Source organism: Pygoscelis adeliae, unplaced genomic scaffold (genome assembly GCF_000699105.1).
Source record: "Pygoscelis adeliae isolate BGI_AS28 unplaced genomic scaffold, ASM69910v1 Scaffold145, whole genome shotgun sequence".
NCBI classification, from domain to species: Eukaryota; Metazoa; Chordata; class Aves; order Sphenisciformes; family Spheniscidae; genus Pygoscelis; species Pygoscelis adeliae.
In genome coordinates, this window is record NW_008824866.1 from 1472362 (window position 1) to 1485614 (window position 13253).

General features: G+C 40.9%; 1 protein-coding gene across 2 annotated transcripts in view; it reads left to right on the forward strand.

Moving 5' to 3' along the window:
• The first annotated feature begins 209 nt into the window (after nucleotides 1-209).
• The window catches only part of MTERF3 (mitochondrial transcription termination factor 3), a 17814-nt gene continuing 4770 nt past the window's right edge, over nucleotides 210-13253 (forward strand). For both annotated transcript variants that reach the window (XM_009324408.1, XM_009324409.1), the window contains exons 1-5: nucleotides 210-561; nucleotides 2768-2920; nucleotides 3922-4111; nucleotides 9371-9518; nucleotides 10793-10864. In XM_009324408.1, the coding sequence (XP_009322683.1) occupies nucleotides 231-561; nucleotides 2768-2920; nucleotides 3922-4111; nucleotides 9371-9518; nucleotides 10793-10864 (894 nt within the window). In that variant the 5' untranslated portion in view covers nucleotides 210-230. The remainder of the gene's footprint in view (nucleotides 562-2767; nucleotides 2921-3921; nucleotides 4112-9370; nucleotides 9519-10792; nucleotides 10865-13253) is intronic.

The following is a 13253-nucleotide window of genomic DNA, read 5'->3' on the forward strand; positions in this document are numbered from 1 at the left end:
GCACGGCAGCGGGCGGCGGCGTTCAGAGCCGGCGCCTCCTCAGTTATGCCTCCGTTTGTCACGCGTTTAAAGCCTCAAAGCAGCTACTTTGTGCTTTGCAGCGAGTAATTTCTGCTTTAATGCTCAGGGAATTAACGCTCACGCTCCCAGCGCTGCGGGCGAGGTGGGGCAGCGCCGGTGTTACTTCTCAGCCCTTTTTCTCCCAGCAGGGTGCTGTGCTGAGGTGGAAGATGGCTTTGTGGGCTCGGCAGGTCTCCCGCTGGCGTTGCCTGCTGCAAACGGCCCGTGCTGCTGAACTTCCTCGGAGGCTGAGGGTCTGCAGCAGCACCGCACAGGCACGTCCTCGGTTCGCCTCTCTGGCTCTGCTGCCCTCTAGAAATGACGTTTTTCCGTGGAGATTGCAGGCATACAGGCACGTATCTGTAGGAAGCTGTTCTCTGCCTGGTAGTGCCAAGGATGGATCCTTTTCTTCTCCCGAAAGTAACTTGCCTTCACCAGTAAAACAGGAACAAGCAAAAGCAGAAACATTACCTGACCTAAATGCAAAAATACTCTATGAAGGTAAGAGGCCTTAGGGATACCATTTCTCCTGAAATCACGCTTTCAGTATTACCCTTGGTTCTCCTTTTTTGGCCTGTTTATCTAAAATACTTATATGAAATTCCTGACTTTCACTTGTTTTTAGCCCCATAGTTACCGCAGAACTCCTGTGGTCACTCTAGCATATAAAGAATACCTTTAAGCCGAGATAAAGATATGATTTGGGTAGAAATGTCAGTGGAGTTGCTGTTTGAAGAGCTTTGCTACCTGCAGCAGCTGAGCATTTGCCTTTCCTTCATAGTTGTTCTGGAACAAAATAGAGGGGTTGGTTTGTTGTTTTGGGGGTGGGTTTGTTTTTTTTGAGCAGGAGTCGGGGAGGCCACCCCTGAAGCAGCCCGCACAAAGCAGCCGTCTGAATGATCAGGGATGAACAACAGGAGGCAGCAGAGTGTGAAGCCTGCTTAAGCACTGCCCTGATGAGAAATGCTCGTCAAACTGTCTCCTGAGGAAAGGAGATAGATACAAGGTCGCCTTGGTGTTGTTGCCCTGAGGAAATTGCCTCACTTTTCTCTACTTTTCTATCTAAGTGAGGGTAAAAAAAATACCACGCTCTGAAAATAATTCTAGTATGCTGAGGAAACTTGCTCTGGATTACTAAGCAGTGTTGTATGTTCAGATTCTGCTTTGACCCCAGCCAACTTGGATCCTACAGAGCTTATTTTCGGGGTGGCTCAGAGCTGCAACTGAGATCTGTGTGTTTGTGCAGCTGGTTCTGGAAACAGTGCTGCACCAGAACTGACAGGTCAGCCAGCTCGTATGTGCCTGCACCTGCAGTGCAGTTTATTTACGTGCCAGATTTTTATCTGCCAGCAGACTTACTGTTGTATATGTGTGTGTGGAGCATTTTGCCCAGTTGGCAGTGTATATAATGGAATAAACATAATTGCTAACTTTTTTTTTTTGGTAACTTGAGGTATGTTTCCTGATAGGACATTTAAAGAACTTAAAGTGGCAAAAAAAGGGCATCTATGCTTCCAGAATGGGCCTTGGTGTGTATTGGTTCAGTCCTTGACAAGTTGAAAGGAAATGCTTGATATCCGTATAGATTCCTAGAGAGTTCTTACTACTGTTTAAGGTGTAAATGTTGCTAAGAATGTTTTACTGTGCTTTTGTTTCTGAGGCTTTGAGAAAAAGAAGTGGCGAGACCTTCAACAGCTATTGAGCTAGTCTGTGCAACGCTTCCTAGAACAATAGGATCTTCCTACTTATTTTGGAACCTGTCCTGGTAGTTCTGGTGGGGCTTTGTTTTTTTGACATGGAAGAGTGTTACCCTAGTCTCTAGGAGGTCCTTGTGCGAAGGTACAGGACACAGAAAATCCTCATCCTGCAGAGTTTATAACTAGGGCTGTTGATCAGTAATCAGTTTGATAACTGAGGTGGATGCTAGCAGTCAGCCTGCAAAACAGTAATCTTGATCTAGCTGCTGTGAGCTCCCATCAATGGAAAAATAGATCAGTTTAGAGAAATATTTTTTTAAAAAGACACTTAGATCAGTTTAGAGAAATATTTTTTAAAAAGACACTGAGCTCTGTGACTTGGAACACGTAAGGGGAAACAAGCATAATGATGTTCACTTGGAAACCTTAATGAGTAGGAAATGGAGCTTGACTTCTTTAGCTGTTAGAGGTGGTGGCAGTCAGCAGCCATTCTGTAATCGATAAGACATGATAGCCTGGTTGAAGTTGGCTGTGGAATACCTTGAAAGTTAAAACAACTGCAGTTCAGGCATCAGATTCAGAAGAGGCACAAAGTAGTGGGCTTGTCAGGTTATGAAAAATAATCTTTACAGTAGCTTTTGATCTGAATATGATCAGGCACAAATGCATTTGTGAAGACACGAAAGAAAATTCTTTTTCAAGAAGATGGTGTGATCTGTTGCCTGCAGTGATCAAGGCAGCAGACTGAAGGCAGGCTTGCTGGGTACTATGCTCAGATCTGGCCACATGAGCAAGGGTTGATGGGCAGTGACAAGGAGATGGAAGAGAGACAAAAACTGGGAGTAGAGTCTATGTTTTCTTATGTTTTCAAATAATAGTAGATTGGCTGTTCATCTCATGCACAGTGTTCTTGCATCTTGAAATGGATTTTAACAGATCTGTATTGCATTTGGTGGGAGCAGCTTTGTCTTTCACAAAATGCATTTGGGTCTTCTATATTTGTTTCTTAGACTGGGATGACATTCCGTCTTCGTCTGCTTTGGAGGAGATTTCTGAGGAAGAAGCCGTACAGATCATTGCAGAACCGCTTCTTCCCCTTCGGTCTTCCACGCTCCGAGATTATGTCGATCACTCGGAAACCCTGGCGAAACTTGTCGACCTAGGTATGTGTGATTTTGTTTATGTGGTTTGCCTATGTCTGGAGCTTTGGAGATTCTATAATTTGTGTTTTGATCTTACTGGTTGCCTTGTAAACTTGAAAACAGGAACAGTGACCAATGGCTAAGGGCAGCTGAAAGTTATCCAGGGTAAACAGAAAAAGAGAGGGGACTGCATGACTCACTAGCAATACTATATTAGTTGAAGGCAAGGCTGGCTAGCTTTAGTCCCTTAGTGCTGTGGATGCTAGAAGGAGGCATCTCCCACAGCTTCCAGAGGTGAGGACCACTTTGTGTAACTTGATTGGTCTCTCTTCTTTTGGGCTGGTTAAGGATGCTTTAATTTGCTGCAAAAGAAATTGCAGCTCTCCATCCTTGGAAGGAAGAGCCTTAGAAGTGGGGCACAGTAAACTGGAGAGGCAAGGAGGAAGAGGCGGAAGAGAACCTTACTTCTCATCAAAAAGCACTTGGACTGTGCAAGGATAGCCGCGTTCAAGGTTGCTGGCCACCTCCTTGTTTCCCAAAAGTGCAAGGAACACTAGAAGGAAGTTGGAGAAATAAATATTTGAGAGGGGGACATCTGGCTCCATGCAGTAACAAATTGCTGTGTGTGAGCCACTATCCAAAGGCACTTCACTGCAAAATCATCCCCTTCTGTTGTATAATGGAGTTGGGAATTCCTTGCACACATACTTCTGTGCAACAAGAGCAAGTCTCTAAGTGTGGCACGTGCTAGTGCACTTGATTCCTCACATGCAGGATTCACTGCAAATGTCTTCCTTCAAAAAATAAACTTGGCAAAAGCATCTAAAATGACTGCTTGTTTTATCTGGAATCTTTCCACAATACACAAGGTGTTGTGACCTTGCTGTGTTGAGCAGTTGAAGCATGCTAAATCATGCTAAAAAAAGGAGTAGTCCTATAAATTTCAACATGCCTTCCTGAAACATTTATAGGAAGTAGGGTCTGTGTTTAATTAAAACAATATCTAATTTTGTTTGTTGTAGGAGTTGACTTATCCCAAGTGGAGAAACGTCAAAAAGCAGGTCAACTCTTACTGACCTTGGACTTTGAAAAAGATATAAGAAAAATACTTCTGTTTCTTAAGGATGTGGGTGTAGAAGACAATCAGCTGGGACCATTCCTGACCAAAAATCCATACATCCTTGCTGAAGATGTGGAAGCTTTAGAAACCAGGTAAGCCTTTCAAATAGCAGCAGGGTGTTAAGCCCCTTGGCTTGAAGATCTACTTTCCCACTTGGCTTAACCTTGTCTGAACCTGTGTTGCTGCTGCTTCCTTTCTCACTCGATCCCTGGCTCCATGTTCCTGTGCCTTCCCCATCAGTCAGCGTTAACATGTGGTGGTATCATAAGTCGAGTCAATACCCTGATCCACCTGAAAACTGTCCATTAACAAATTCTACTGCTCATCCCTGTCTCTCTGCCACAGAGGAAGAAGCTTACCATCCTAGGCCACTTGCTTTACCTGTGTCAGCTTAGATTCCAAAATGTTGGTCCCTGAGGTTTTACCTAAATTTGTAGAATATTAATCTCTTCAGTCATGCTTTGAAACCACCCTTCTAGATGATATGTCTACCCATACCTTGTGAATTCTGCAGTAAAAGAAGCAGACCAGATCTTTTCTGTGTTTACTTCTAATAGTGGCAGAAGGTTTTGGAGACTTTTTTTTTTCCTGTTGTCCAGCACAAACTGAGCACAAGACTACAATGAAGTAATTTTTGCATGTGTTCACACTTGTATGGCCCTAGACTGTTCCTCAGTGTCACCCAGCTTGTCTGTGCATAAGGGTAAATACCAGGCTCTTTAGAAGATGTCATATCTTAGACAAAAGCTTATTTAGTTAGCTGCCCTGTGGAGTTTGTTTTGTTTTTTTAAGCTTATTTATGTGTGTACCAAAAACACCAAAGGTGGAATTCTTTTTTTTTTTTTTTAAGAAAAGTCATTGTGTTTATGGGTCTGTCTTCTGAGACTGTAGGGGAAACAAGCTGTTTTCTCCATTTACTGTCAAACTTTTGTTTTCGGTATCACCCTCTCTTACTCCTCTCTGCTCTTTTTAATGTCTTAAATGTAGATGCTGTGTACTGCAGACTGTACTTCATGCGGTCTAGCTTGTTAGAGAACACTAACTTCAGAAAATGCTACATTCTGAATATAAGGGCTACTTGAATGAAAGTAAGCACTGAAGAAATAAGATAACTATATACACATATTCCTCTTTCTCCACCAGCATGACTTGGAAAATGATGGGATTTGTGTCAGAAGTTGACTGAAGTCTGCTGATTTCAGCAATTCAAGTGTTGTCTGAATCAAATTGTGTAATTGTGGGACAGTCCCCAACAGTGGGACTTCCTCTTTAATGGCAGTTATTTCATTAACAAATCTTTGTCTGGTCAGCTCTAGAGATATAATGGGATAATACTGCAATGTAAAGTAGCTTTAAAAACGTTTAGCTGAGTCAAAGGGAAAAGGTGGTCAAAACAAGAATACTGAGGAGCTGTGGCAGATCTACCTGGCATGGTCTAAGACATCACTGACAGCAGCTGTCCATTCTCCCTGTGTTGGAAATCAACCATCATGGTACTGTTATGTCACATCTGTGTGCATTGTGGCCGCATGAGTGCAGATTTCGACTGTTCCTTCAGTGGGCTTAAGCTAGGATGCTGGACTTCATCCTGCAGAGACTGAGATACCTGTGCTGATGCTGGTCATGTTGAGGTCTTACGGTTGTAACTGTTCGTATCTATTCACAGAAGCGTGTCCTTAGTGTTTTTGCATTGTTAACTTTGGAGGACTAGTTTCAGAGCTTTAAAGATAAGGTTTGTATTTGTGGCAGAAAGCCTTTCACTTCTAAAGAAAAATCTTCCTGAAGTTAAATAACTGGAATTAAAATATTCAAGATCTTTGAAATAATGCATTGTAATAATATAAATAATCTATTTTAAAAAAAGAGTTATTCTTAATTCTTCATTTATCTGAAATAACTGAATGTAGGTTTTAGGCCCTTATTTTCATGAATCCACAGTCACTTTCTGCAAAGGTGCTTTGCCCTAGGGATGGTGTGGTGGCTTGTAACTGCGTTCCACTCTTCTTCCTTGTTGGTTTATGGATACAAACAGCTTCTCTGTATTTCTTTGCTTTAGTACTTCCTTCCAGATTTTTGCAGGTGGGATCCCATTAAGACATGAGAGACTTAAGGTACCAGCACCAGACTACGGGGTTGTACTTTTTTCCTTTTTTCTTTTTTTCTTTTTTTTTTTTTAAACTTACCTGTGTCTTGCAGTCATAGAGAACCTAGCTTTCTTTACTCAGCTGTATTTGTTTGGTGTGTACCTATAAGAAGTTTGATTCTTAAATGGAATTACTTTAGTCTTCTGATTCATACTTCCATTAGGTGTGTTGATTATAGAAAAAAATTCAGGAAAATGGACTTCTATTCTCAAAATTACTCCAGACAGGCTTGCACTAATTCAGCAGTTCTTTTACAGAACAACTTGTGTGTTTGTGTGCACTTTGTAATGAACTCAAAACGTCTTGGTCTTTAAAAGTTCCAGAAAAGAAAGTCTTTCTGCTTGGCTCTTGCACGTAGTAGCTGTCCAAGACAGAAATCTGAAAATACGGCTTTTTGGAAACAGGCCCATTAGTAGACTCATGTCTAACATATACCTGACTTTTCTTCTTTCTCCTCTGTTCTTTTAGCCTGGAGAAAAGGAGGCTGAGGGGAGACCTCATCGCTCTCTACAACTACCTGAAAGGAGGTTGTAGCGAGGTGGGTGTTGGTCTCTTCTCCCAAGTAACTGGCAATAGGACGAGAGGAAATGGCCTCAAGTTGCGCCAGGGGAGGTTTAGATTGGACTGAGGAAAAATGTCTTTACTGAAAGAGTGGTTAAACATTGGACCAGGCTGCCCAGGGAAGTGGTTGAGTCACCATCCCTGGAGGTATTTAAAAGACATGTAGATGAGGTGCTTAGGGACATGGTTTAGTGGGCATGGTGGTGTTGGGTTGACGGTTGGACTCGATGATCTTGGAGGTCTCTTCCAACCTTAATGATTCTATGATTCTTCCATCCTCCTGTTCAGTAAGTGGCCTTACAAAAACAATATCCAAAAAGAACCTGTGTCATTTTTCAGCAGTAGTTTTGAGTCTAGATGTCAGAGTTGCTTATACTCTTCTGAAGAGAGTATTTTTTGCTATGATAAACATTCTAACTCTCCTGTGAAGTCAGATTCGCTTTTCAGTGACTGTCCTGTAGCACTGCCTGATCAGTAAAGTAGGGGCTGAATGAGGAAATCCAATTCCTTCTTCATTTTCTGCAGCTTGATTTTTCAGTAAGTTTATCTCTGACAGTGGTGAATGCTTTCCTGCAAGCTTTAAAGTAAGTGTGCTGCGGGGGGTGTGTGGCAGGCTGTGAAGGAAATGTGTCTCAGATAGCTGTCTTTTGAAAGCTCAGTATCACCTTTGCATAAACACTTCGGTGCAGATGGACATGGTATTGGTTACATCACTCTGGAATGTTTTATTGCTATGGATTCCACGTTGCCAGGAAACAAAACACAAATTTCAATAGATTTGGCATTTGACTTCAGATAAACACTGTAAAAGTCAAAACATTCCATAATTCATAACAATTCTGACAGTTGCAAATCAGTGTCTGTACTGCAGCTGCACCAGATGCTTTGTTTTACGGTATTGTTAATGATGACTTAAAACTGTTAACATGCTACATAGAACTGCTGACCCCTGTAGTAGAACGAGGGCTAACCTTAGTGCCAACACTCACAAATTTATCTCAAACTTTGGGCAGGTTTTGACCAAACTTTGGATTGTGCTTCTTTAATATACCAGTTTCTGATTAAACCAGAGTCAGGTTATTACAATATTGCCATCCCTCTTCTAAGTTTCTTCCTGTTCCAGGATGCAAAGAAATGCTTCAGGTGTGAATCTTAATGACTTGTTGACAGAAAACAAATGGAGGGCAGTCAGGACAACCAAAAGGTTTTATCTTTAATCTGCTTATTTAGCTATGTTTCTAGGATGCTTAGCAGTTGTGGCCTTGAAAAGTTGAATGGAAGAAGTATAGTGTAGCCAAGCTGCAGCATTCAAAACATAATGGGATAATTTTTGAAGGGTCAATTTTTTATTGTTATGTTCTGCATTTCTCCCTCTCTTAACCCCTCCTTGTCTCTGAGGCTCCTGCAGCCAGTTCCATCAGCATTGTCTGGAGCCTAGGCTGCTACCTTCTGTGTTGGGGTGCCTGCTCAGTTAGGAATTGGTCCTCTAGCGCTTGTTCTTAGATCTTCTGTCTAGAGGTTTTTGGCTTGTGGTGACTTCATTTTTTAGGGTTTGTGGAAAGAGAGGGAGGTTGTAGTGACTAGAAGGTACTTTTATTTTTTTTCTCTCCACAAGACATGATTTAACACACAGCCCATCCTTTGCTGAATATCTGCTTCTGCAGAATATTCTGCAATCTATTTAGTGTCTTAATTACTGCCAGATAAATTCAGTTCTTGTATGCTCTAAGTTCATCTGACAACAAATACTTCTGTATATGCTTATCTATAACCAAAGGGAACCTCTTCAAATTGTAGTTCAGTTTTTTTGTAAATGGTGGCACATGGGTTAATCATGTCTGGTTTTATTTTGTGTGCTGTATTTCCCCCCCCCCATTCCTTTTTCTGGGAGCTATGGTAATAATCTACTGCAAGTAGTACTTGAAGTAGGATTTCACTTTCACTGAATTCAACAAAGTTTGGAAAAAGTTTTGAGTTGGAAAGCAAGCAAGCAAGCAAGCTCTGTTAAACATTAAAACTTTAGTCAGCTCCTTCTCCTTTCTGACAACCAGGTGTTTTGTAGCTAAATCCTTGGACCAGTGACTGAAAGTAGGGACCTGTTGTAACAAAAGTAACTTCAGCTGATTTAGAAATGTCTTTTTGGACAATGTCTCCACAGATAGCATTGTTGTATGATATTTCTACTCCAGTGCTATTGGCAAAACAGGGATGTATGAGGTATAGTACTCTGTTCTTTCAGCAGTAGAAATGGAATTCATTAAAATAGCAAAAGGCTGTATATATCTTCTTGTCCATAACCTATGATGATCTATTAATGTGTTTGCAATCTAGGAGACAGGCTGGTAGTTAAACGTAGGTTAACATAGTTATCTGCTTAAGTACAGCTGGAAGGAATTAAAATCTGTCTTCAGTATTGACATTCTGCTCTGAGGTTTATTTTACTTCTAATTAATTGGAAGGGATGGTATTTTGCTTTTATGATAACTGCAGATTTCCCCCTAATTATTTTTGGCAGGGTTGCATGTTAATGCTAGAACATCTGTCCGTTTATAAGATATCACTGAGGAATTTAAGCAAGTACTGAATAAATGGAGGCAATAAAATTTTCATCACTGGATTTTATTTTGTTTTTTTTTCTCTTTCTAGAGTGGCTTACCTAAAATCAAAAAAATTTGGTAAGGCAGAAATTGCTCAGATGGTCTCAAGAGCTCCATATTTGCTGTTGTTTTCAGTGGAAAGACTGGATAACAGACTGGGTTTCTTCAAAAACGAACTTGGCTTCAGCGTAAAAAAGGTAAAGACTCTACGCTGAAGTCTTTAGGTATTGTCAGTGACAACTGTAAGGCCTCGGAACGTGAATACTTCATGTGTTTGGAGGTTATGCACAAACATTAGTGACATTACCGATGGTAACACAGAGGGTTACAGGAGGATAACATGATTTTAACTGTCTGTAGAAGTAATATGGACATCTAACGTTCAAAGGTCCTGAAGTACAGTTCTTGAAGATGATCTGCTGCAGGTTATTGCCAAACAAGCATGCGTGTGTCCAGTTTTATTATCTGAGGTGGGTCAGAGGACTGAATCCATTGCTGAAACAGCAAGCAGCTTTTTTAACTTAGTTAAAGTTTAACTTAGAAAATTAGTTGGCTCTCTTCATCCCTTCAAGACACTGTAACATACTTAACTCATCAGTGAAAAATAGTCTCATCTGCAAATATCATATTAAACTAAATGGCAAATCATATGCTCAGCTCACCAAGAGTAACCCCTGGGTTCGCTCGTGAGTGCTTACCATATTAGGTGCTCAGCAGGTGTTTAGAATCATGCTTTGGGATCTTCAGAGGAGATAGTAGCTGGACTTTCCTGGAATAAGTGGGCAGTGTTAGTTGTTTCCTGCAGTAGCTGGGGATTGCAATAAATGTCAAGTTCCAAGTGGAATCTGGTGTTTTTCTATTGGCTTCTGTTAGCTGAACAGTCATAGCTGTCACAGTGCCTGTTGCTGACCTTTCCATGCTTGAAGTAAGAGATCTCTCTGGAAAAGGGTTTAGTCACTGCCTTGTACTCAGGGCAGATTACAAGTAATCACATGGCTTAGGGCATGTGGAGTAATTTCTTGTATTGCCATAATACTATGGTCTAACCAGATCCTGAGGCAGACAACTTCCACTGCAGTTGAAAAATCCTTTTATAGCCTCTATCAGGTAGTGTTTTGTTTACTTTTTTTAAAAAGGTGGGAGGAAGCAACTTGAGTGCTGAGAGAGGTTGGGCATTTGAGCATGCTTTCTACTTTTGGGGTATGCTTTTACTCCCTCTTCCTGTCTGTTTTACAACAGCTATGTTATTTTTTGTTTTTCAAACAAACGTTTGAGTAACTTTTTGCATCTTAATGTACTGCTGCTTCATGCAAACTCATCTTTGGGGTAGAGATGAAATGAAATGCAAGTGAAAGTGCATCCCTCTTCCAACTGGGGGGAAAAAAAGTTTGAGACCTCTTTCTTTCACAGATGGATTCACAAGCAGGCTTTCAGTAATAATCTTTCCTTTGTGTGTTTCCCCTAATTGTAGACAAAGGATCTGGTAATTCGTCTTCCAAGGCTTCTGACTGGCAAATTAGAGCCTGTAAAAGAAAATCTTCAGGTGAGCTTATTAGTAGATATTAAAAGTGTATTGTGTATCCACATAGTTTAAGAGTTGTCAGAAGATAAAATTCCTGGAGGAGAATCCTGCACAGAAAGAATTTAATGAAATAATTTTAGTAGAGATACAAAATAACAGGATTTTGTTAAACAATTTCTTTTCCGCTATAGCTTGCAAGCTCACAGCATATGTGGAGCAGTATCTTATTCCGTCTTCTACTCTGATGTAGGTTAGAAACTTCATCTGGGTCCCTTCCTGCCAAAAGTTGCCATCTCATGACACAAACTGTTACCCATTTCTTTACAACCAGTGAAAAATAGGGCCTGCTCCCTCCTTTTTTTTTTTTTTTCTCCTTAATTATTATGTTTTTTTGCTAACTTGGATTGTCCATGAGGATTTAGGAGCAAGAAATGTGCAGTTGATTATTTTCCTCTTGGCAGGTAGCTAGTCTGCCAAAATGTGCATTTGACACCTATTGTCTGATAGCAGATGGTCGTTATTAACAACTGTTGGGTAAATAACTTCAAACCCACAGGGACTCCTTTCCCTTTTGAAAATGTAACTGTGTATTGGTTTAATTATTGTGCTGTAAAGCCATCTAGGCCAAACAGCATGATGTAGTGTAACAATTTGAGAAATCCCATTATCCTATAATGCATAACTATGAATTAAAATATATAATTTTCAGACAGACTCACTGCTCTGAAACTATTAAACACTGGGAATCTTGCAATCTGAAATGTGTGTGTGGTAAGGGAGGAGACTGGAAAGTAGCAGACTGTTCCAATTAATAGTGCTTTCTTTTTAATGAACATTGTTTCCACAGGCTAGGGATTCAGTATATTATAATGAATGTGTTTTTAAGATCCTCAGTTCTGTGCGGCTATCTTGTCTATCTATCAAAAAGTGTATAGTGTAGCATCCTTATTTTTAACACGTTCTAGAGAGAGAGAGAGAGGAAGAATTTTTAGGTCCTCACTGTTAGAATCTACTGATACTTCGAAGCCCCAGCCTTTCAGGAGGTTGGATGTCTCAGATTCAGAATCTGGGTGCAGACCTGTATGTCCCAAGCTGGTGGTGGGCAGGCAGTACGCAAAGTGAAACCATATACCAGCAGTTCAGAAGTGATCTGGTGGTATCCCTCATTCTGAGTGGGCTGTTATTTAGAAACAACTGCTGCATCTGATACTGGTTGTCAAAAGATACCAATAAAGGAGCTGAAGGATGGCTTATTCCATCCTCTGAAGGTTTCATCCGGCACAATTAGAGATTCACTGGTAGGGTAAAACTGGAAAGCTTGCATTACCGCCGCCTGTTGTGGGAATCATATAGAGTATGTTGAATATTGCTGGGGTTTACACAGTAAGGATATTAGCATGTGTGGTCTAGAGAGTTACCGAATGTTAAATATGTTTGCTGTCAAACTGAGTGCAGTCAGAGCAACTTTGATTTGATCTCACTGTTCGTGTCAAGAGAGAGCTGTTCCATTTCACAGAGTAGAAAAGCTCAAGATTCTTGCCACAATTACCTCTACAGTGGGGCCAGCTATACATCTCCACTGATTTAACATCAGGTCTTACTCTCAGTTGTATATCTTAATGCCGTAAGTTACCCCTGCCAACTCAGATCCGTGGAAGACACCACTAAAGTGCAAACACATCTCTTCATATTTGAATGCTGTCTTAGTTGATTAGTATTTCTTGTGATATGCAAATATTTGTGAAGCAGATAAGGAAGAACCAGGAATCAGCTGAAAGACCTGATTATAGTCACATCTAGAAACAATTCCCTGTAAGGATCTGGAAGTCCTAAGGTAGCTTCAAAACCCAGATTCTAAGCCCTTCCCTTTGTATTTGTCAGGCAGTTTTGGAAAAGAGTTGCAGTCTTGGCACATCAAACTGGAAAAACAAAAATCACCACCTTTTTGCCAACTGAAGAAGTACCTGAGTTGGATTTGAAAGTCTGGTTATGTTGACTGACAAGCACACCCACTTCATGACCGAAAACAAGCTGCTTGTAAATGTCACTGGAGGATAGAAGAAATGGCTGAGTTACCAGACACTCTTGCATGCTGAATTCCTTTCTCAACAACTCAATGAACTGCTTGCCATTCTGCACTTTGGGAGGAGTGCTCATGATTTTATTGAAAAAATGTGTTTTGTTTTCCTTTTGGGAAACCATAATTGAAGTCAAGGCAGTGTCTGAAAAAGACATCTTACTTTAGCCTCACAGAATCGTTTAGGTTGGAAAAAACCTTTAAGATCATCGAGTCCAACCGTTAACCTAGGACTGCCAAGTCCACCACTAAACTATGTCCTTAAGCACCACATCTACAAGTCTTTTAAATATCTCCAGGGATGGTGACTCAACCATTTCCCTGGGCAGCCTG